This window comes from Patiria miniata, unplaced genomic scaffold (assembly GCF_015706575.1).
Source record: "Patiria miniata isolate m_02_andy unplaced genomic scaffold, ASM1570657v1 HiC_scaffold_7, whole genome shotgun sequence".
Classification (NCBI taxonomy): domain Eukaryota; kingdom Metazoa; phylum Echinodermata; class Asteroidea; order Valvatida; family Asterinidae; genus Patiria; species Patiria miniata.
The window spans coordinates 41,423,768-41,445,238 of NW_024037074.1; the positions used below are offsets into that span (position 1 = coordinate 41,423,768).

The 21,471-nt window shown below is 38.7% G+C and overlaps 1 protein-coding gene across 7 annotated transcripts in view; it reads left to right on the top strand.

Annotated features, from left to right (window-relative positions):
• LOC119746376 (MAP/microtubule affinity-regulating kinase 3-like) overlaps positions 1-21,471 on the top strand; it is a 74,719-nt gene that overhangs the window by 15,605 nt on the left and 37,643 nt on the right. For all 7 annotated transcript variants that reach the window (XM_038223288.1, XM_038223290.1, XM_038223283.1 and 4 more), the window contains exon 4: positions 1,575-1,628. In XM_038223288.1, coding sequence (XP_038079216.1) covers positions 1,575-1,628 — 54 coding nt within the window. The remainder of the gene's footprint in view (positions 1-1,574; positions 1,629-21,471) is intronic.

Here is a 21,471-nt window from a genome sequence, read left to right on the forward strand (position 1 = left end):
TTATTGTTGAAACTTTGTTAAACACCTTTAGAACTAATTACATGTATTTGATTTATTTGGTTGTATGATAAAAGAATATTGGTTTCTCTGCTTCTTTATAAATGCATCACACACTACAAAAGTGTATAACTTGTGATGGAGTAATTACCTAATCAGAGTTGGTCAAAGAAATATTTATATGAAATAAATTTTGAATGATAGAGTAGGCCTACCTGATCAAAAAACAACAACATGTAAGTACTCCAAATTACAGTAAGTGCTGCAAAATATACAGGCAGGACATTTTTCCGACTTTTGTCCGAAATCAGACTTTTTAAAATCTGAGACAAAGACATTAGTAGTATAGAAAGATATTCAGGCCTTTCATCAATTTTCAGACCTTTTTTTTTTAAATTGACAATCTCATCCCTTACAATACTTTGCAAATTTAAATTGAAACTCTTGCAAATTTATTCCTCAAAACCCTAACACTGCTCAATCCAACAGGATCCAACCATTTTACATAACCGTTGGGTCGTGTTGGATTGAGCAATAAACCCCTTACAAGTATGTGTTCCTGTTAAAATCTGTTGGATTCAGCAGGCAACTGAAAACATTCGGAGTCGGATTCTGTTGGGTACTGAATAATAACGCCAAGTTGGACTCTGTTGGATCCAGCAGCAAACAGAAAAATAAGGCACAGTTGGATTCTGTTGGATTGAACATGCCAGTCATTTTATATGTTCAGGTACCCAACAACTTGGCAAGTTGGATTGTGTGGGACGGTGTTGGATTGAGCAGGAAAGTGAGAAAACTCATATGAGTAACAGTTGGACTTTGTTGGATTTAGAAGGGGAACTACCAGGGGGGTTAGGAGTCAGTAGATACATTGTACTGACGTGATTGATTGAAATATGTTCATAAAGGGAAAGACCAGGTTGTAAAAGCCATCTCATTAAACTCCCTAGCATCATTTACTAGGAACCATATACCCATCCTGGCAAATTCCAACACTATATGGGAAACTGCACGCACATATTTCTGACTTTTCTGGAGGTGCGCCAACCCAATGTAAAAGACTGTCAGTTTAGGGGTACTGTACCCATCCTGACAGATTCCAACAATACATGCTGTTGAGGTTTGATGGGCTGAGTTCTGTTAGGGTTAAAAACAAAAAGCAGGAAATTAGGCAAGGAATCTCTAGTCTTATCTACATGTAATTTGTTTTTACTACACTTAGTTGCCCGTTTCTGTTTGTGTTATGCAAGATGTACTTTATACATTGTATCTCACAAGATAAAAATGTTCAGTGACATGCTTTGAGTGTGAACTCGTATGTTAGTTCAGATCTTGTGTAATGAATATTAAAAACCTTTTTTTTTTTTTTTTCGTCCGCTTTGCGGGGAAGACGCTGCCTCCTTTTCTGTTTGCAAGAAAAAAGAAAGTTTAAAGTACAAGTATGAGTAACGTTATATCTTGACTACATAACCGTGGAGAATTTTTATGCAATATGCACGCATGTAGAGCAATGTCATGGTTATTTTTAGCGTAGATGTTTTAAATATAACCTTTATCTCCCTTTTTTGCATTTGCAGGTGGCAATAAAGATAATTGATAAAACTCAACTAAATCCAAGTAGTCTTCAAAAGGTAAGGAATCCCATAGAATTTGATCGTTATCACTGAGTTATCTTTTGTCTTAGAGACCTGTCTTAATTTATAATGGATTCTAATCAGATTATGAAGTGCAAGTACGGTAGACTAATACCTTTTTTTTGGGGGGGGGGAGTTGCTGAAATTGTTTTTGTTTGTTAAAACTTCCAGGGGACTCAGAAAATGTTGGAATTTTTTAAATGTGTGAAGGTCTTGACCTTTTTTGAACTGTCTTCTTGTAATTTTACGCTAATTAAAATTAGACAAATATGTATCTCGTAAAGCTAGAACTACCCAATTTGTAGACTTTATAGCTATTGGATGTACAAAATTACATGTTCAGCAGTTTTTTCTGTTTCTGATACTGTGAGTATCACATAACAACACCTGAATCCATGAACATGTACACATACATGTACATGTAGTAGCTGTCCATCCTCTTGTGTGTCACTATCATTACCAAGAACATGGGATCTGTAAGTCTCCAGACCCCAGTCAGACTTGAGAAGAAGATCCGACATCTTTATAGTCTGGTCTATCTTTAACGACTCGGCGATTCAGGGCCTTGTCACGGATGCGAGCATAGTACGCGTGGTGCCTTTGCTGGGTACTTTAGATGGCATCTCACACTGGATGCCTTGCCTCATCATAACTGATCACACGGCCCCCAAGGAGATTGCCAAGGCATCAGTCTCCTTAATGGCCGTCGCTGCTCAGCTCCCCTTGCCTCTTCTCTCCTCGATCTCTCCCAGGGAGATGGGATTATACCCTTGAACGGGCCAGAACTGTAGGCATTTATCACATGAGTGAAGACGTGATGCCGTTCGTCGGATGACATCCCAAAGTGCTCATATACCCGATGATAGGTTCCCTTGTGTGCGTATTGTCTAGCCGCGGGAGTGGTACCCTAATACACGACTTGGAAAAAGTCAAGTACATGGAAGACATCAAACGGCACCAGTCTGTTTGGTAATGAGATATTATTAGGCCTGATATTCCCTGCGGCATGCCGTGGCTGCATTCCTTCATGAATCTGTGGTTCCAGACAATTTTTTATTAACATGTGCATTACCTGTAGTCATTCATGCACAGTATAATGCATGTTGGCCCAATGCATGCATGTTGTGAACTACAGTGTAGGTAGTGTGACTTCACACGTGAATAACAAGCATTGATAATTTCTCATCATTGCTAATATTTATACACCAGCATTGCACTCTACATGTATGTCCATGGCCATCAACACAATTTCCTAATCTTTGGTTTGGTAAGAAAGTTGGCTTAGGATAAGGCCCACCCTAAACTACAGGTAGCCCTATTCCTCAAATAATAAAATACACGTACATTACTGTCGACATGCAAGAGAGTGAAAAAGCTGTAGAACCATTTGTAAGCCGGATAAAGTTACACAGTCACAGTTATTGGGCTTGAATTTATCCACTCTACGTTTTGCATGGATGTGCTGGAATTTATTGCACGTACTTAATGGAGGATCGGCACCGTTATGTTGCCTGGAGAAGCATAAATACACATCTACTTAAACTTTCATCACAAGGGACAAATTAAGCCCGGCACTTTTGACCTGCCATTTCAGTCTCTACTTTTGGGGAGACAGTTGATTTATTGTGCTTTCACTGTGACTACGATGAAAGATGATGATTTGGTCAAGAATGACTCATGAACCTAAAGTGTGCATATGTGTCATGTTCATATGCTACCCTGATGTACATGTACGCACACACTTATCGTCACCGTTTTAACGAGGTGACGAGTTTGCATACACACAGCTGCAAAACCGAGTTTTGAGAAAATCACATTTGAAGTTGGTCAGTGTTTCGAATTGATAAATGGATAAATAAGTTTATAAATTTCTTATTGAAAAAAATATAACTGATGCGATAGCCCAGTAGTAATATGTAAATAGCCAAAACCTCGTCTCTGTTTTCATTAATAAGGGAATAAATGTGTGCTCCGGAGGTTTTTATCACTCTGTTTAATACCACTTAGAGTCTGGGTGCTGATAATTACCCGAGCCGGAGGCGAGGGTAATTATCAGCACCCAGACTCTAAGTGGTATTAAACAGAGTGATAAATACCGACGGAGTACATATTTATTCCCATTCATAAATACCTTTTCGGTAAAAAAAAATCATATAATTCGTGCAAAACATCCCGATTTTGTTCAACAAATTCACTTTATGCTTTTTGAATCATCCCTCCTGCAAAATAATGGAGTGTTCAGCTGGCGAGTAAGATGAAAACAACCCTTTTATGGAGATTGACGCGCGCGTATCATGTTCTATGCGATGTCGCGCAGAACGCACCTGGCGCGTTGCGTTTTGAATTTAGAACTATAAAATTCTAACTCCCTGGTAGTGTTGCGCATGCCTACGTGAGGATTGTGAACGTTCAACCAATTAAACGATAAGAGGCACTGGATTTTTAGGAGTCCACATTTTATTGTGACACTGGAAAAGTGTTTAAGACCAGCTAGCCATGTCTTTATCATCCGTTTAATACCGGCCACCTGACGGGCTCTCGACCAATAGGAATGGCTAAACTGTCTGAGGTATTTATGAATGCATGTTTAATTGGGAGAAATTTATTTGTCTCTCTGTCATAAAAGAAAAATGAGACCATGCACATTGGTCACATGTACATGTACATGTACATGTATGTAGCATTGTGTGTGTACGCAGATTCGTGATGCGCGTACATAAAATGTATACATTTTAGAACACAGATTCATCACTTTGTCAAAATGCAAATTGTAGAGGCTAGTAAATATGGTGCACATGCAAAATCAATGAGATTTAGTGACGAATCGAGATTTGTCACTTTGTCAAAATGAAAAACTGAGTTACCGCACGTTCGCAATGTACCAGTAGAGGACATCATAAAATGTACGAATATCCAAATATCTCAAATTGTTTAAAATCATGGTTTTGGAGGGATTCATCACTTTGGCGAAATGGCGATGATCTGATGATATGTCAATTCATCATCGCTGTACATGTACACATGTACTAGTATGTGAAGATCCCACAGGTGTAGAAAGCAACACGACCCTGAATTTGTGGCGTCACATCAACATGTTTTGATGGAAATTTTTTAAAGTTGAATGCACGCATGTATTAACTCGTAACAAATCTCGCAATGATGTTTCATGGCATAAAATTCGCATTCACCTAAATTATGAGCCAGCCTTTACAAATTTTTCTGAATAGATATACCGGTACAGTGGTAGTACAAAACTGTACGTGTGTGACCCACGTCCAAACCACGTCCAAAATAGCTGCACAGTTTTGAATGGTACAATGTAGATTGGTGTTGAAGTTAACGGCCACACTACCAAAATGCAGAAACCTGTCGTGCCTTTTCAGAAGAGTGCACTTGACCGTGGGCACATGGCAACAGTGCCATTCATGTGTTCCTAATCCCTTTCTTTTCCCCCATTGATGGGGAACCTGAGAACAGATTTCAGACCTGCACCGTTCTTATTTAGCATTGAAGAGAATTAGGACAAACACGGGTAGCTCTTTTGTGACGTCACAGTTAAGGAATAAATATCAGAGTACTTGATTTAAACCTGAGGTACCCGGTACAGGTACACGTGTATAAGGCATGGCATCACAAAAGACAATTCTGACCTGAAGGGGCTATCCAAAAATAATTATGTTTTTAAAAATTACACACACTGTTAAAATTTTCAAAATCACTTCCTCCGTTCTGATTTCGGTGGAAACTTGATGTCTTTATTAGTACATGTACATTGTGTTAGACCCGGGCAAGAATCAAACACTAGGAAGAATCCCACATGGATTCTGCATGGGTAAACTCAAGCTCTGCTTGGGTAGAAAATCCAAAATCTACATCTGACCCGTGCACATTAAGGTGTAAGTTTGAACGGCATGCCTCGCCTACCGGTACCTGTGTTTGGGACTTGGTTCTTGTTACGATTTCAATACGAGTAGGCGAGACGAAAGTGTAAAAACAAAATTGATTCTAACTTTCTAAATTCCACCAAAATCCTCTTAAACTATTCAGTGGATGTGAAGAATCTTGGAAGCTCAGAGTTAATGATTACCAGGTACATTACATACTTGCACTTAGTCTGCCTAAAAGAAGTAGCTACTGTACCGTAGTTTATTTATAGTGAGACATGTGTAGAGCGTGAGCATGGAGCTGTGATGTGAGTAAATGCACCCTTACATGTACTATCTGAGGGTTTCTGGCTCACGAACCATACATAAACTTGGATGACTTGTCATCGCAAGTTCATTCTCAGACAAGTACCGGTACTTGACTATTCAAAGCTGAAAAATGGGTGCGTTCAAAGTTTGAATAAATTTGCCTAATCATCCTAGTTATCTGCTGATGAAAACAAGACTGTGGTTTAGACAGGGAACTTAATTGGTACCTTTTGTTCAAGTGGATTGTTTTGGTGGATATGAGGCGATGAAATTTGTCCACTAAGATCACCCTGTGTCAGTGAAGCTTGGGAAGCTTGGTAGGTCTTTGGTAGTGCTCCAGGCTGGTTGAGTATCCAACCACAACACTAAATTAGGCATTAACTCACATTTCTCATCATCCCAGGTGTATACGACACTAATTCGAAGGAGTATTTTTCTCAAACAGTGAAGTGAAATCAAAATAAAATTGCAATACTTGAGAAAGCTGTCTCTGTCAGGAATGATTAGTAGCAGGTGTTTTTCCCACTCAACCAATTTGGGTTTTTTTTTGTTAGTACTGTGAACTTTTTATGTCGGCATGTTAGTTGGATATTCTTTTGAAATACAATGTTTAAAACAACAAGTCAAGTAAACCACAATGGGAAACTGACTAGTTTCACTTCTAACCACTGTTGAGTCAAAAGCAAAGAAATGAGATGGAATGTTATTTGCACTTCAAGCCTCTATAATTAAAAAACAAAGTGCATCCTCTAACAAAGAATTCTTATTCAGAATTTATTTTAAAAAGCATTTGATGAGAGGTTTTCAGTGCGGTACATTTTTGAAGACTCGTTTTGTATTTTATTTGTACGTGTGTTCGTGCTGGACCCCATTTCTTTTTTTACCACAAAATTCTTACAGGTGTTGTATTGAACAGTGGCTAGAACAATGGTCTGAAGTCAGTCATGTTTCAATGATTATTCACTGCATGGTCCATCATTAATTTAACTTAATGAGGTCTACACGTGTACGTGTGCATGTCCATAGAAACCTAAGGCTTCGTGGAAGCATCATAGTTGTGGGGTTAACAGTATTTTTAGATCATGACATATGGAATAAATAGACATTAATAAATGATGAATACAATGTATGTCCTTGTTTATTTCCTTTGGGCCATTAGGGCCTAATTGTAAGGAAAATTCCAGAAAATGCCAAAAATAGAAATAACCAGAAAGAAACTCTTTGTTCTTTAACAAAACTTGATGCTGAGCCCTTTAGTCCTAAATCCATTGTAATCACTAAATAAAAAGAGTTAAAAAAATGACAAGCTTTTGATAGAAGGCTAAGGAAGAAAGTCATATTTGTAGGGAGAATTTAAAAAATATTTGAAATTCAAGTAGAGACTTAAAACTCAACACAGCAAGTGCTCCGAATGAGATTGAAACCAGGGATCAACTGGTTGCACGGAATCCTGAGTACATTATTTTGATCAAAATGACGTGACAAAAGAATGGGATGATGAAGATGATAAAAACAATGATAGTGGTGATTAAACTGATCAGACTAGAATCGGAACTTGGCAAAATCGAAAACTTTATTTTTCATTCTGATATTAAAGGCGTACTGGTAGGAGTATTTGCAGTTATTCCAAAAGTAACCTACCAAATTATTATTAAAAAAAAGGTTACTTGGATTAAAGATTGTACTGGTACTTAACACCCACGTGAAATTATTCTGCCTGGCTTGCGGTCGTACATAGAAGAGATCAAGAAATGTAGTCAGTTGACTGATACCGGTATTAGGAAATACAGAGTGCTTTAGATGAAATCGTGTTTCATGATCAAAACGTTTTGCTTGGGCTTTCACCTTTTTTTTTCTTCTAAAAGTGTAATATCCACTGAGCTGAAATTTCAACAGGTTAGGTTTTGAACATTCTTTTTTGGATTTTGAGCGGTGTTACATTGGAAACAAACAAAATGCATGAAATGCGAATGATCCTAAGTTACTGCCGAAGTGCCTTTAAAATACTGGAATCACAACTACATTGTACTAACAATAGACAAGCTGTTTTCTCATAGACATCCATATTAATTAAACCACAATTTGAACCTCTGTACAGACAGCTTTCTCGTACTAGTATGTACATGTATTTACAGGGCCCTTTCTAATAACTGCACAATCTGTCGTCATGTAAATTGGCAAATTGTCAGTTGTCCGGCCACAAGATAGTGAAATTGATGACATTGTGAGGCCGCGAGGAATTGTAGTCTGCGACGGTCCCTTACAAGCTGTTGAGATGATCCCCATCAATCTGACTCACTATGGGAGCTTTAGTCAGCGTGTTAAACCGTTGAGCCGACGTACATGTACATGTATGATACATGAATGCTGTGTGTACATTTACGCTGCACCTGAATAATGTATGGTAGTGTTTATTGTTACTCTCTGCTTAAATGCATTCAACTTTGTTGCCCCAGGCCGCTAATCATTAGAGAAAAGAGGGGGCAAAGGACCTCAGATGTACATTGCTCATTAGACTAATGTTATTATTCAGTTTCATGTAATCGGAAAGCGGAATAAGTCTTTGCACTTTATCAAAAAGAAATAACATGTTACACGTTTCAGATCCATGGTACATACATACATACAATTTTGTAAAATTTACTTTTTTTTTAGTGTGTGGATAAGCAATTTTTATTGATAACCTGTTGCAGGGATGTACTGGTACATGAAAGTCCTCCGGCAATAGCCTGATTTCAGTTGTTTTAAAAAAAATTGTACATGTAAGTAACACATTAGCACCATACCGGTACATGTACTGTACATACCGTACATGTACGGTACGGTACAGTGCAAATACCTTGCCTTTGTACATGTACATGTACCTCAAATTTAATGCAAAATTACAGAGTCCACTGACATGTACATGTACATCCCTGTCTGGCCTTCATGTAAATAAGCATTTACTGTACATTTCAATTTCTTACATTTAATTTTTTTTCAATAGCTGTAAATCGTTTTCAAACCCAAGTAAGAAAAATTGCACACAATTACTGTATTTTGGATTTTTTTGATTTTAGTAGACGTGTGTACGGTACTTGGACTCTCCATTTGCATACGTGTGCTTACTTGTATCTGGCTGTGCTGTAACTGGCCCTGCTGTAACTGGCCCTGTGTGCAGTATTCTGTACATTAGACCCAGACCGCTTGGTGGACAAGTTGTATCCTTATATGGGGATCTCTGTCTCCAAATAAAATTCAGTTTATTACAGGAGCAGTAATAAGAAAAATGGCACAACTTCTAAAAGCAGAAAACTGTTTGTACCAAACTACTACCCGCAATTTATCTGTTGGAAATGGGAACTGCATGACAAGGCATGGACAACACGTATTGTATTGGGAAATCCCTATTAATTGAATCAAAACCCGTACATGTACAATATGTAGCCTACATAGTTATTGTTATGAAGCGGATGTCAGGACAACATAATATATAGGCCCTATTGTATGTGTAAATGCTAGTGGAGCACAATAAGACATCCATTCATGCACAAACAGCTGTTGGCATTTGGGGTGAAAGGTACATGTGTACTTGACAATGTGTTTCCTGAACATTATGCATTACATGTACCTTTGCTGATCCAACGTACATTAATGTACCTTTGCTGTTGCAACGTACATTAATGTACCTTTTTCTGTTGCAACGTACATTAATGTACATTGTGTACGAGTCTGCAGTTTTGGAAACAGAAGAATTCGACAAAAGTATTCAGCATTTTAATGCGAGTACATTGTTGACATGTTCAATTTAGTGCAGTTCTGTAGGTATCTTTATATTGTGCAACAACGTGTGTCAAACATGTCAATTGCATCAAGCTACATGTACATGTATACATGTACATGTAGGCCTATGACTCCACTTAACACATGTTGTTGAAAAATGTTTTGTCACATGGCATTCACAATGTCAACTACTTTTTTGTGTATATGTATACTTAATAATTGAAAAGAGGAAATCTGTTCCATGAATTGTGCATCAATTATTTACCCAGTCCAGTGACATTTTTCGTGGGAAACCAACCCCAGTGATTTCTGACCGCCACTGGGGTCAGTGGGTTACACATGATTGTGCATTTATCTGTCATTTCCTGGCAAAGTACCGGTACGGTATGTGGATAATCACAGCACAACAATCACCTTAGTGAATGCACGTTGCAATGAATGTGCTAGCGCGTCCTGTCCACGGGGCTCTCGAAAGTGGTAAAAAAGAGCCCTCTCTTGTTCGCGTTCGGAGCCCATTGAGTTGTGTTTCTGTTTACACAATTGACACTTGGTTGGTTGGATATCTGGAGTAACTTGTAACTTGTAAGGTTTTGGAAACTTTTTCTCCCCCGCAAACAGGTACCAATATAAACGCACTTGCATCTATTGATGTATACATTTTTCCCTTGGTAATCTGCACATAATTTTGTGCATACAGGTATATATATTGAGAACTGTGTCTTTAATGTGAGAGCAGTTTCTGGTACATTGTACAAGACAGTAAATTAAAAGAAGAAAAACACCCCCCCCCCTAAAAAAAACCCACCCAACTCAAAACTAGAAACGCCCTCTCTCCCAAAAAATCCCCCCCCCCCCTCCACACACACGTTCGGTCTGGTACACCGGTACATGTGCTACTGAGCTGATGACCCATATTGTCCCCTTCTTTTGTTCCTATTGTTTGGACAGCTTTTTCTCGACACATCCCGTTAGGTTTGTACACGAAGACCTGTAGTCTTGGGTTCAGGCCCTCAGGTTTATCATAAATGCAGGTAACCCATTGTTCTATGTCCTCAGACGTAAAGTTTAAGCAGGCACATACATACATGTTCCGTTTTTATTTTAAAGACATTTTGGGAACAGTGAAAAGTCCCCATAACTTGGTCCACATTTTCCAGATGGAAAACTGTCCCAGCATGGTCATCACTAATTCACAAAAACCAGAATGGCTCCTTGTATGGGAATTCCTCAAGATGGAGGCAACTTTCCCACTCTCATCCATCCAAGGACATTGACTGTGTGTGACAGATTGCTGCTCAACCCTCATAATAGACCAACCTGCGGTTAACCGCATGTCTTGCCCATATTGGCCCATGCATATGGATGTGTTACGAGTCTGTCATGACTCACTGAGCAGTAAAGGACTTGGGGCCAGTTTAATTTGGCACGTTTCTGTCTTGTACTGAGGTGACCTTAGTGTTTCCCAGAAGTATTAAACGCACGTAGGAACATTTGCAAATACTTGGAAACACACCTAATGCTGTACTGAGAAAATCCTTGCTTAAAATTAAGATACCAAATACAGTGTGAAATTATTCTTCCTAAAATGATATCATTCAGAAGAAACCAATTATTGAAGGTGGTTTAAGGAACCGTGCCCACGGTAACAGACCGTGCATACGTTTTCTCTGTTTTCCCAAAATGTATAGTGTCCCCTGAGCTGAAACTTCCACCAGTTAGTTGTAATGTTTCCTTCTTAGATTTTGTAGTAATGTTGTTGCTGCAAATAAAAAAATGATCCTATGCACCTCGATCCTGGCAGGAACTCTCTCAAAGGAAAGTGAAAGCGAATTTCATGACGTCAACAATGGTACCGGTAGTTTAATTAAATGACGTTTGCCACTACCTGAACGAATTTGCCTCGCACTGACATTTACATGAAGTATGAACTGACAATCCATCCACATGTACATTTACGTACACGTGAACGCATCATACAAAGCATGTACATACATGTACGTGTGTAATGTGCGTGTTAAAACACAGAATTGAGTACGTGCACATTGATTGTAGGTTTTCAACAACAACAAAAAACACCTCCAACCCCAACCCCCAGCTACATTTATTATTTTGCTAACTATTCCCTATTTATTTCACATTTTAACAAATCATAATGAAGCAAGTGTTTCGAAAGTTGCTGTCAACACAGAAGTAGTACGCTTGCCCCTAACAATTTCATCATTTTTGTTGAAAGCACAGCGGTATTCTGTCTGCTGTAGTCGGCACAGACTGCATGTACATTTACCTGTACTGCTCCATGAAGACGACCAAGACATGAGATTTGCTTCATAACCCATCAATTAACCCATTCGTAGATGCAGTCACGTCAGAGGTCATATGCAAATTAATAGACAGCTGCTTAGAGGTGATTCTTGACCATCCAACTCAGCTGGCCTTCGCATTGATTTTTTTAACCCTTTGAAAAAAAAATGCAACAGGAACTGACATTAGGAGGCAGAGGGAGTGATGTACATATGAAGGAACAGCAATCTTACATGTACCTCCCTTAGAAATAAAATTAATTAACGGGGTCTACATGTAAATTTCCGGTACAAATCTACGAGGCCAGTAGCTCAAAATGATTTACATGTACCGGTACCTACATGTACTAGCGCAGGAGTAATTTTTTTTATTTTCAAAAAAAGAAACGGGCACATTCTCTCTTTGACTTTGAGTTGGTAAGTTGCATAACATTCACGTTGAATTGCCATTTTACCCATGACAAGATTTTTAGAGTTTTCACCCAATTCCAAAAAAAAGTCGGACAAATTTATTTTTCAAAATGATGGGCAGACTGAGGTAATTCAGTGAATATTTCACGACCGCACGGAAATCATACGTACAGCTGCCGTTTAAGCTTCGTGAAATACATTACTCAAATGGGACTTGAATTTACAAATGGAGCATTACATTTTTTTCAACAATGATGAAAAGTGTGAAAAGCCACTTAACCTACTCGACCACCAGTCTACTTCAGACATCGAAAGCACTAAACCAGCACTTGGCATGGACTCAATTATACATGTACCGATATTTCGAGCCGTTCATTGCATTATGTACAATTTACACATGAATAGTGCTTTTGAGATGCAATTCAAACATTTTGTGATTACAGAATAGTGTGATAACATCAGTCTTACTCAACGTGGGAACAACTCTTCTCATCTACTTTTTGGGTGTCAGTGTCAGCCTCAAACGTTTCGCCAAAATGTACTTAAGATGTGATTGTGTAACAAATTTAACATCATGAATAATTTAGGTTGAGCACAGATTAGCTTTACTGTGAATTTTTAATTGTAAATTGAGGGTGAGAAAGTAACAAATTTGTAAGATATGGTCATAAAATGCAATTTTATAGATACAAGTATTGGATGAAAATTTGCATAATACAACAACTTCACAACTTTGTATTCAAAGCAGATGTCTGAAGCAAATCCGTTGAAAGCTGAAATGCACAGTCGTTAAGTTAGCCTTTCATTTCACTTGTGCTTTTGATGTTTTTTCATGTCTGCACCCGGAACGTGTCCGGAAGTAATATACGCCGGGGAGTTAGGAGTGAGCACTCTAATCGCCGCTAGACTATGAAGCGTGAAAGGTGTATGTGTGGGTGTTCGTGTATGTTTTTACGAGAGCTACAAGTACCTTGTGGGTTACTCGCACAAAGGGAACAGTGGTACCCTACAAGTCGGTCCGTGGAAAACAGCACCCCACAAGGGAAATTCGAAAGAAAAGGTATAGGGAGAACAATGCAAGTACCCATAAACCCCATCTGTACAACTCAGTGTGTGTGTTCACAAGTTGTACATGCGTTGATTGCCCGTGAAGCAGGGGACTCACTGGCAAAGTGGTCAATAGGCAGCGCAGCCGCCTCCCCCGCGAAGCAGGCGAGATGAAGACGCGTGTATTTATTCATTTCAACTACCGGTAGTTCAGTGTTTTTTGCTGGAGCCAGCCCGTAGTCATCTCTGTACCCGAAGCCATGTCCTATGGAAGCCATGTCCTATGGCTGCAGTCACTTCCCATAGACCCGTGTGTTATTTCCAGCCGTAGCCAAGTAATTCGGACACGGCCTGACTGACTCACTCACTGACTGTCATTTTTGAATTAGACTTGCTTAAGTCTCACCTTGACCCAAAAAAATTAATTAGGATTGCACCGTAACGCCAGTGCATCAGCTTAATCTGTGATGCGTGAAAAGACTCCCAATTAATCCCCCCATACAAACATTTGTGCCAAGTACACCTTTCAGTCAAATTCAAACAAGTGACTGTTTTCAACAGTTTATAATTCCCAGCATATGTAAAGCAGGATTGACTGGCTGGGACTGCATTTTGATGCATCTATGCTTTGACTTCCGGTGAGTGATAAAACAGCTTTGACCACAACTTGCCTGCTTTTGTCTGTTGACCAAATTTGACTAGTCACGTGCTTGCTTGACATATGATGTGACTGCTGGTGACTAGCAATTTAACAAGGGAAGTGGAAGTGAATTTTGACTGTCTGTGACTGTTTAAATAGCAGGAGGGCTCTGAATCAAATAGAATTTCGGGCACTCTAGGACCAGCGCTACTACCGGTAGGCTTGTCGTGTCTTATTGCTCTAAGGAGTGCAACTTCAACAAAAACTTGTTTGACATAATATTTTTTCATATACTGTATATGCCTACATGTACAAGTGTACACATGTACATGTACCGGTATGTGTCCTGGTTCTATGAATGATGTGATTACACCAGGTGTACACAAACCCATGAGTAACTGTCATTATTGATTGATTGTGAATGTTTGCCAAGTGGATCAGTGATTTTTGTCCCTGGCCAGGCACATTGTTCTTGTGTTTAGTCCTGGCCTTTCACATCCACCCAACAATCACAAGATTAGCAGAGGATTATCACCTGGATCATCAGCTTATGTTGAACAGTTATATTACTGTTGTTAATCCCTGGCATGACCCAAGTTCCTGTTGATTGACCATTGTATACAGAAACTTGCTGGCGATTGTTATACAAACACCAGGCTTTGTTAATAAGGAAACAATAACAAATGCATTGACTGCTTTAAGCATTAAATGAACAGCATAGTGTACAGTAAGTAAGGGCTCTTCATGAAGTATGGTGGCTAATGCAGTTTTTATCCTGATTATGTTTGAGCCCAATAGAACACATTTGTACATTAGAAAATTATTCTGTGATGATTGATTTTAATAGCATGAAATCGCTTCAGATCATTATATTGTCAGAGTAACTTGCTGTATGTTGTTTTATTTTGTATAAATTCTTGAAGGAAACTAGTTTTCTGGTTTGACCAAAAGCTGGCCGGAGGTTCCCTTGGTCCACTTTCGCTATTCTGTCATTCACCCCTTTTATAGGCAGAATACATTAAAAAAGGTGTCATTTCAGATTAAATTAAATGCAGTCTTTTATGTCCAAACTTTGGTGCTCATGTTTGTAAATCATTTGTCCTAATTCGAATGATTCATAACATGTTTAACCCTAACGTACCACAATCCATCAAAATCCACACCCCTGTTTTGTAGGATTTAGGTGGATTCAGGATACCTCCATATTGAAAAAGTCGGGGCATTTTGTTGGATTCAGGATACCTCCACATTGAGCAGTTGGGGACTTTGATGGATTCAGGAACTCAACAGTTTAACTCCTTGGCTACATGTATGTTTGGCATGTGTATTACACTGGTGGATTCTGATGGACTCACTGATGGATTCTGATGGACTCAGGACACCAATATTTTTTGTGCATGACAAAACTGGTGGATTTTGGCAGATTCAGGATACTTGATGGTAAAAGTGCTCAAGGGGTTTGGGTTAATAGGCATTTACATGTTCATGTGCAACATGTTTGTGTATGTGTTGACAATATGTAACTTGCAGTACTGGAAATGGCTACCGACCAAATACATTGGACCCGCATCAATTTAAACATTCCATATCAAATAAACAAAACACTCCAGAGATGCGCACTCAAACCATCGAGCAAGGACCCAGACTTACTGGAAACTCATTCAGAAAAAAACTACCAATGCACCGAGAATCTTCATTCTGATTTTGGTTGGGGGGGGGGGGGGTGGGAGGTTGGTTGGCGACAAGACACTGCAAGCTCCTAGCTTTTCCTGCTCTAAGTGCCCCATGGACACCGATGTAAACGACTCTCTTCCGATGTCATCTTGAGCGGATACCGTCGCACACGCTGGCCTGGTCCACGGAGACCGCTAACAGCTTGCGCTGATGCCCCTCGTTGCATATTCATACCCACGCTCCCAGCTGAACCGTGCCGCGCGGGCCACTTCCGTCTAGCTTACACTGCATCACGCGATTTGCTACTCTGGTGGAATTGAGGACGGTACTGCACATCCACTGTCTAATATTTTACCCAAATCTTGTCTTTTTTTTGTCCAAGTGATCAAGGACTTCCTAAATGACTCTGACGTGTACTTGAGATTGCTTTTCAAGGAAACGTTGAGCTATTTAAAGGGGATAAATATCACGATTTCCATGTAATTACTGCATATTGAATTCAGTGGTATACTCTTGCAACATACGGTACATGTATACATTTTCTTTATGGGATGATCATCTTTGGATGGAATTTTCTCCCAAAAGTCATCTGATAATTGAACAAAAATTGAACGGAAAAGGAAAGATTATGAAATAAGCTTTAATTTGATGGGTGTCTCAAACACCTTCGAGAGGTGTGAGTATTTTTAATAATTTTCGGAAGCACATGTAATTATCACTGAAGTCTATGGGAGTCGCTTTGCAGGTCTGCATTCTATAAAATATTACATGTTTGTATACCTGTGACTAACTCATTACAATTATTTCAAAATCTCACAGCTGAGAATAAACTAGACAATGCACATGTATACATGTACACGTACCATACATTCTGTGCAATAAACTGTTTACCATTAGAACAAAACAAGTCAGTGGTGTTGAATTGAAACCCCCCCCCTCCTGTTTTTCCACCGAATGAATTTGGCTAGTCGCAACGCAGAAAGTGAGAGATGCATATTTCATGGATCACGGAATTACCAGATAATTATTTCTGCGCCGTATGCAAATGACCAGATGTACACACAGAGATGAGCTGCCTTTGTAGCGTGGTACCGTTTATTATTAACCGTCAATTTGCTCAACTGTTCAGTAGTGACGTCAATTGCAGCGAAAAAGTGAACATAAGTGTCCCTTGTTATTTTTTTAAATTTGTTTTATTATACCCCCTGAATCTGCATATAAATGAATTCCCATTTACACAACGTCATGACCGTACAGGATATGGGGGAATTTCTAGACCCTGGATTTTAGGTTGAAGTGGCGCACGTTTTTCAGGCAATGAATTTATTATAATTGTTTGTCGAGGTCATGTATTTTCTTGTTTGCTGGGATTAAGCGTTGTGGTTTACAGGTTTTTGATTTATAATCATGTTGTGTTTTGGATTTTGCTTAATTGTCAAAAGCTGCTGAGAGTGGCTTTGCCCAATAACATGTAAGAATGCATACATTTTTTTTGTATACAGTGTACATACTGTTCATGTTCAAAAAGTCCAGTACAGTTGTATGCTTTTTCACAATATTCTAATAATTTCATACATAACGGGTACATGTAGAAGGCGTACTGTACATTAAATGTATTTATCATATCTGTAGATGTCGCAGTCAATGTTCTTTAAGGCTAGTTTTCGTGCTGCAAATGTGCAAAAGTTGGAACACATTTTAGCTCCGGCGAATTTCGCATCGCGTTCACATGAAGTATGAAGTAGAACCGGCCTTTACATGTCTCTCGTATAAAAATTTGAATACAAATTTGCTGGTTTTTGTTTTGATCTTTCATGTAAAATACATTTAAAGTTTCCATCAATATTGATAATTCTCTATTTCAACTACGTCAGTGTGAAGACCAAATAACTTACATCTTGCATACTTTGTAGTACATGTGTGATTTTAGTGTTAGTGATTTGGTAAATTCACGCTTTTCCGTTCAGGGTATTCAAGCAATGCTTCAATTGCTGTGCATAGCGTATGCAAGCTTTTGTGTGCAAAGATAACAACCCATTTCAACATATTCCACACATCCCACAAAATCCTCACACTTGAAAACCTAAAGCTGGCAGGTCCCAGTTGACTGCAACAGAATCTGCCAAGCTTAGATCAGGAGCTTCTTTGTAGCAAGACGTGAACCCACGCACGCTGACTGTTGGATCTGTTGGGATTCGGCCAAGTGAGCTCTGAGAAATTGTCAATCCATCACTGAGCATTACATGTGTGTTTATATGCATGTACAAGCAGGGCTCTTGATATGACTCAGTACACTTTCCCCTCTCTTATGAATCAAATCAACGGAAACCGAAAAAGGGGAAGAAAAGGCGGCCCCTGTTTTTATGTTTCTGATTCACCGGTCAATCTAAAAAGAACTTCAAGGGTTACCAATTTGAGCGGTTGCCGTCCGCCTATTGTATCGGCCGAATGGGAACTCCAATCTATTTAAAGGTTGCTTGGTACCCCGCTGAGTGGTTCTCGTGCTGTGCGGGAATCTTTATGTCTGGTCCGACAGAGTGTAGTGGTAGACATGTGCATGTTGCAGGCTTCAGTGGTTGCCTTTATGACGCGACCGTCTAATTTTAGAATCTTTGCTTTGTTGGCAAACTCTAAGAATTGTTTTTGTCCGCGGTGGATTTTTGGAAGTACCGGTATTGTACATGTATACATGTACATTTGTACATGTGCAAGTATTGTACATGTACCGGTATACATACCGGGTACACGTGCAAATGTAGCCATTAGCACTATGCACAAGTACCGTTACAAATGTCAGGAATCAACATGTACAAGTACCGGTATAATTATGTACATGTACATGTACAGTAGTATGATCATGGTGATCATGTTGTGTGGAAGCACATACGGTAGTTCGACACCAAAACTTTACATAAATGTAAATTACATTCATTAGGGAACCACACTGACGGTGCCTGACCATAAAGTTACTATTAACACAAGTTAGCAGTAAAAAAACAACAGGAGATGTGGTTATAATATAAACTGCATTTCCACATGCCAAATTAACACAAATTTTAAAACGGTTGTACTACAGTTTTTGGAAGAAAACTGGTATTTCAAAAATACTGCGCCCAATTTACCATATTTACATGTAGTTAGTCCGCATTTTATTTGCAATCGATCACCTATAAACGGGCACAAGCCAGCTAGACCGGTTCCCTGACCTTACAATTCCCCAGCACCTATCAATTGCTCTGTTTCATTTTAAGTGGGATCAGACTACTGGAACATGATTGTTTTTTCTTTGGTTTTTCCAGCATCTAGGAACACAAAACTTCAAACAAGTCAGTGTAACAATATTTGCTATAAAATAGTAACCCCCCAAATCCATCCATTTCTGACAAATACAGCAAAAGCAAATGTTGTTTATTCCCTTTAAGCTTCAAGGAAATGTACGTATGTACATGAACATCTATTTTCTTTGTTCTGACAACCATGACAAATATCAGGAATATAAACAGTCAAAGGATCTCTGTTGTCTGACTAACACAAGGCACAATCTCCATGTACACATAATACACTGTGCAGTGTATTTGTGTTGGCCTACATGTACGGTACATGTGAGTTGTGGACGTTACACATGTACATGTAAGTGCCCCGTGGATGTACACAGAATAATCAAGACTACCTGTACAATATCTAGTGGATGGTGTACATGATGCATTTCACACCTTTGATGATGTATGGCATTGTTGATACAGACATGTTTCACACCTTTTGGCATACATTTGTAGGTGGGGTTCCAGCTTCAGACTAAATAGATGCTTTGGAATTGGAAACAAGCTTTTGTGCATACTTGTACATGTACATAGTACATGTACAGCACATTCATGTCTCATCAATTAGTATTTGAGGATTTGTTTACATAAGTTCAATTTGTGCGTACTTGTAAATGTATGTACAACATTGTTTTACACACAGTTTCATGCACGTACTGTACATGTACATTACATGTACATGTAACATTGTATGTTATGAAAATGTTATACCATGTTATACATACACATGTATTGTAGTTTGAACATGCCACACATAATTATATAATATTGTATGTCTTTGAGGTGAATACAAGAATATATTGCATGAGCTATGACAATATTAATTGCACTTGTCGAAGAAGGGTGCAATATTGTCATAGCGAGTGCAATATATTCTTGTATCCCCCGAAAAAATAGCCATCCAATATATTATTATTATATACATGTATATCAGGCTGACTTGATTTGCAAGAAATACAATTCAAGACACTGTCTTCATTTTTCCTATTTCGTCAAACCATTTGAAGCTGCCATTGTGATTATTGACATCAGTGCGCGAAACCTAGCCTGCTGCGCGATGCGCGCTGCATGGGCGTCGGTGTTGGATGGTACCGCGCACTACGCTCAGTTGACTGGTTCACAACTGTGAGTTTCTACACTCTTGATCGTACGGGAACCAATGAAAATGCCTGGATGAGGGCGCACCCGACAATATCAAAGTAATATTGTCCGCAGTCTGGGTACTTTTACTGACAATATTGCTGTAATCCGGGAACGTTTTACAAAAGCATACAATATGCTGATTTAATTTTACCGCTGGAAGCCTGATATAAATGATAATCAAAATTAGGCCTATTGGTTCAATTACAAAGTACCGGTACATGTAACATGCAGTTTATAATTATGGCATGTCATGATTATGGCACGTACATACATACATGTATCCAACTAAATTCATGGTTTCTATAATAATTTTCAAAATAATATAATTTGAGCTTTAAATAGGAAATATCTGAGAAGAATTGATATGATAAGAAAAAATGGGGGGGGGGGGTGATCACTCATGTAAGGGATTGTATTGGGAATTTGAGGAATTTGTCAAAGAATTTTAACTTGTTTAAACTTACATCAATCTTGATACAGTGCAATAAGTGAGTTTTTTTCCTCGGCATTTATAATAGATTTCCTGAATTGTCCAGCTGTGAATCAGCAGAAACAAGCCAGTCATGTCTCACACAGATCGGCCGTGGGATTGCCACATTATAACAGTGGAAGACATGAACATTTAATCAATCTGTCGTCCGTCCATTTGTCACAACAGGGCCACAGGCTGGGAGATGTTTCTCCCCCATGATGAATGAATGAAAACTCTGACGGGATACATTGTAACAACATGGATTCGTGACATTAATGAAAGGATATATCGCACTGACAACTGGTGTCAAAGGAGCCCTTGGAATTAATTGAGTCGAAACCTTGGTATTATATTGCATTTAGTTTTTTGTTTGTTTTGTAGGTATGAGCTTACATAAATGTGTGCGTCACAGACATATATTTTGCCATTGGAGAACAATGAAAATTGTTGTGAAATATTTTAATGGATTTAAATGCATTTCAGTTTCCCAATAGAACATCGTTTTGCATTGTACAAACATACACTTAAGATAATTAAATACATAAATGTACAACGGTAGTCATGGTACAACATGTATGTAATTGTTTACATGAACAATGCATGCAAGCTGTATGGAGGTTCAGGTCATTGTACATACCGATATAGTACATTTATGTTACAAAGGATAAACACAAAAGTATACACAACCAACAATCGCTCCATTTTCATTTGGAGACTGGAGTAAAAACGGGGACAAATACATACATGTATACATGTATGAACATGTACACATGTCTGTACATGTACATGTATGTATGTGTACATGTAAATGTACATGTAATTATTTTCAAAAAATGATAGCTCAGTGCTCAATACATGTACATGCAACAAGTTCAGAC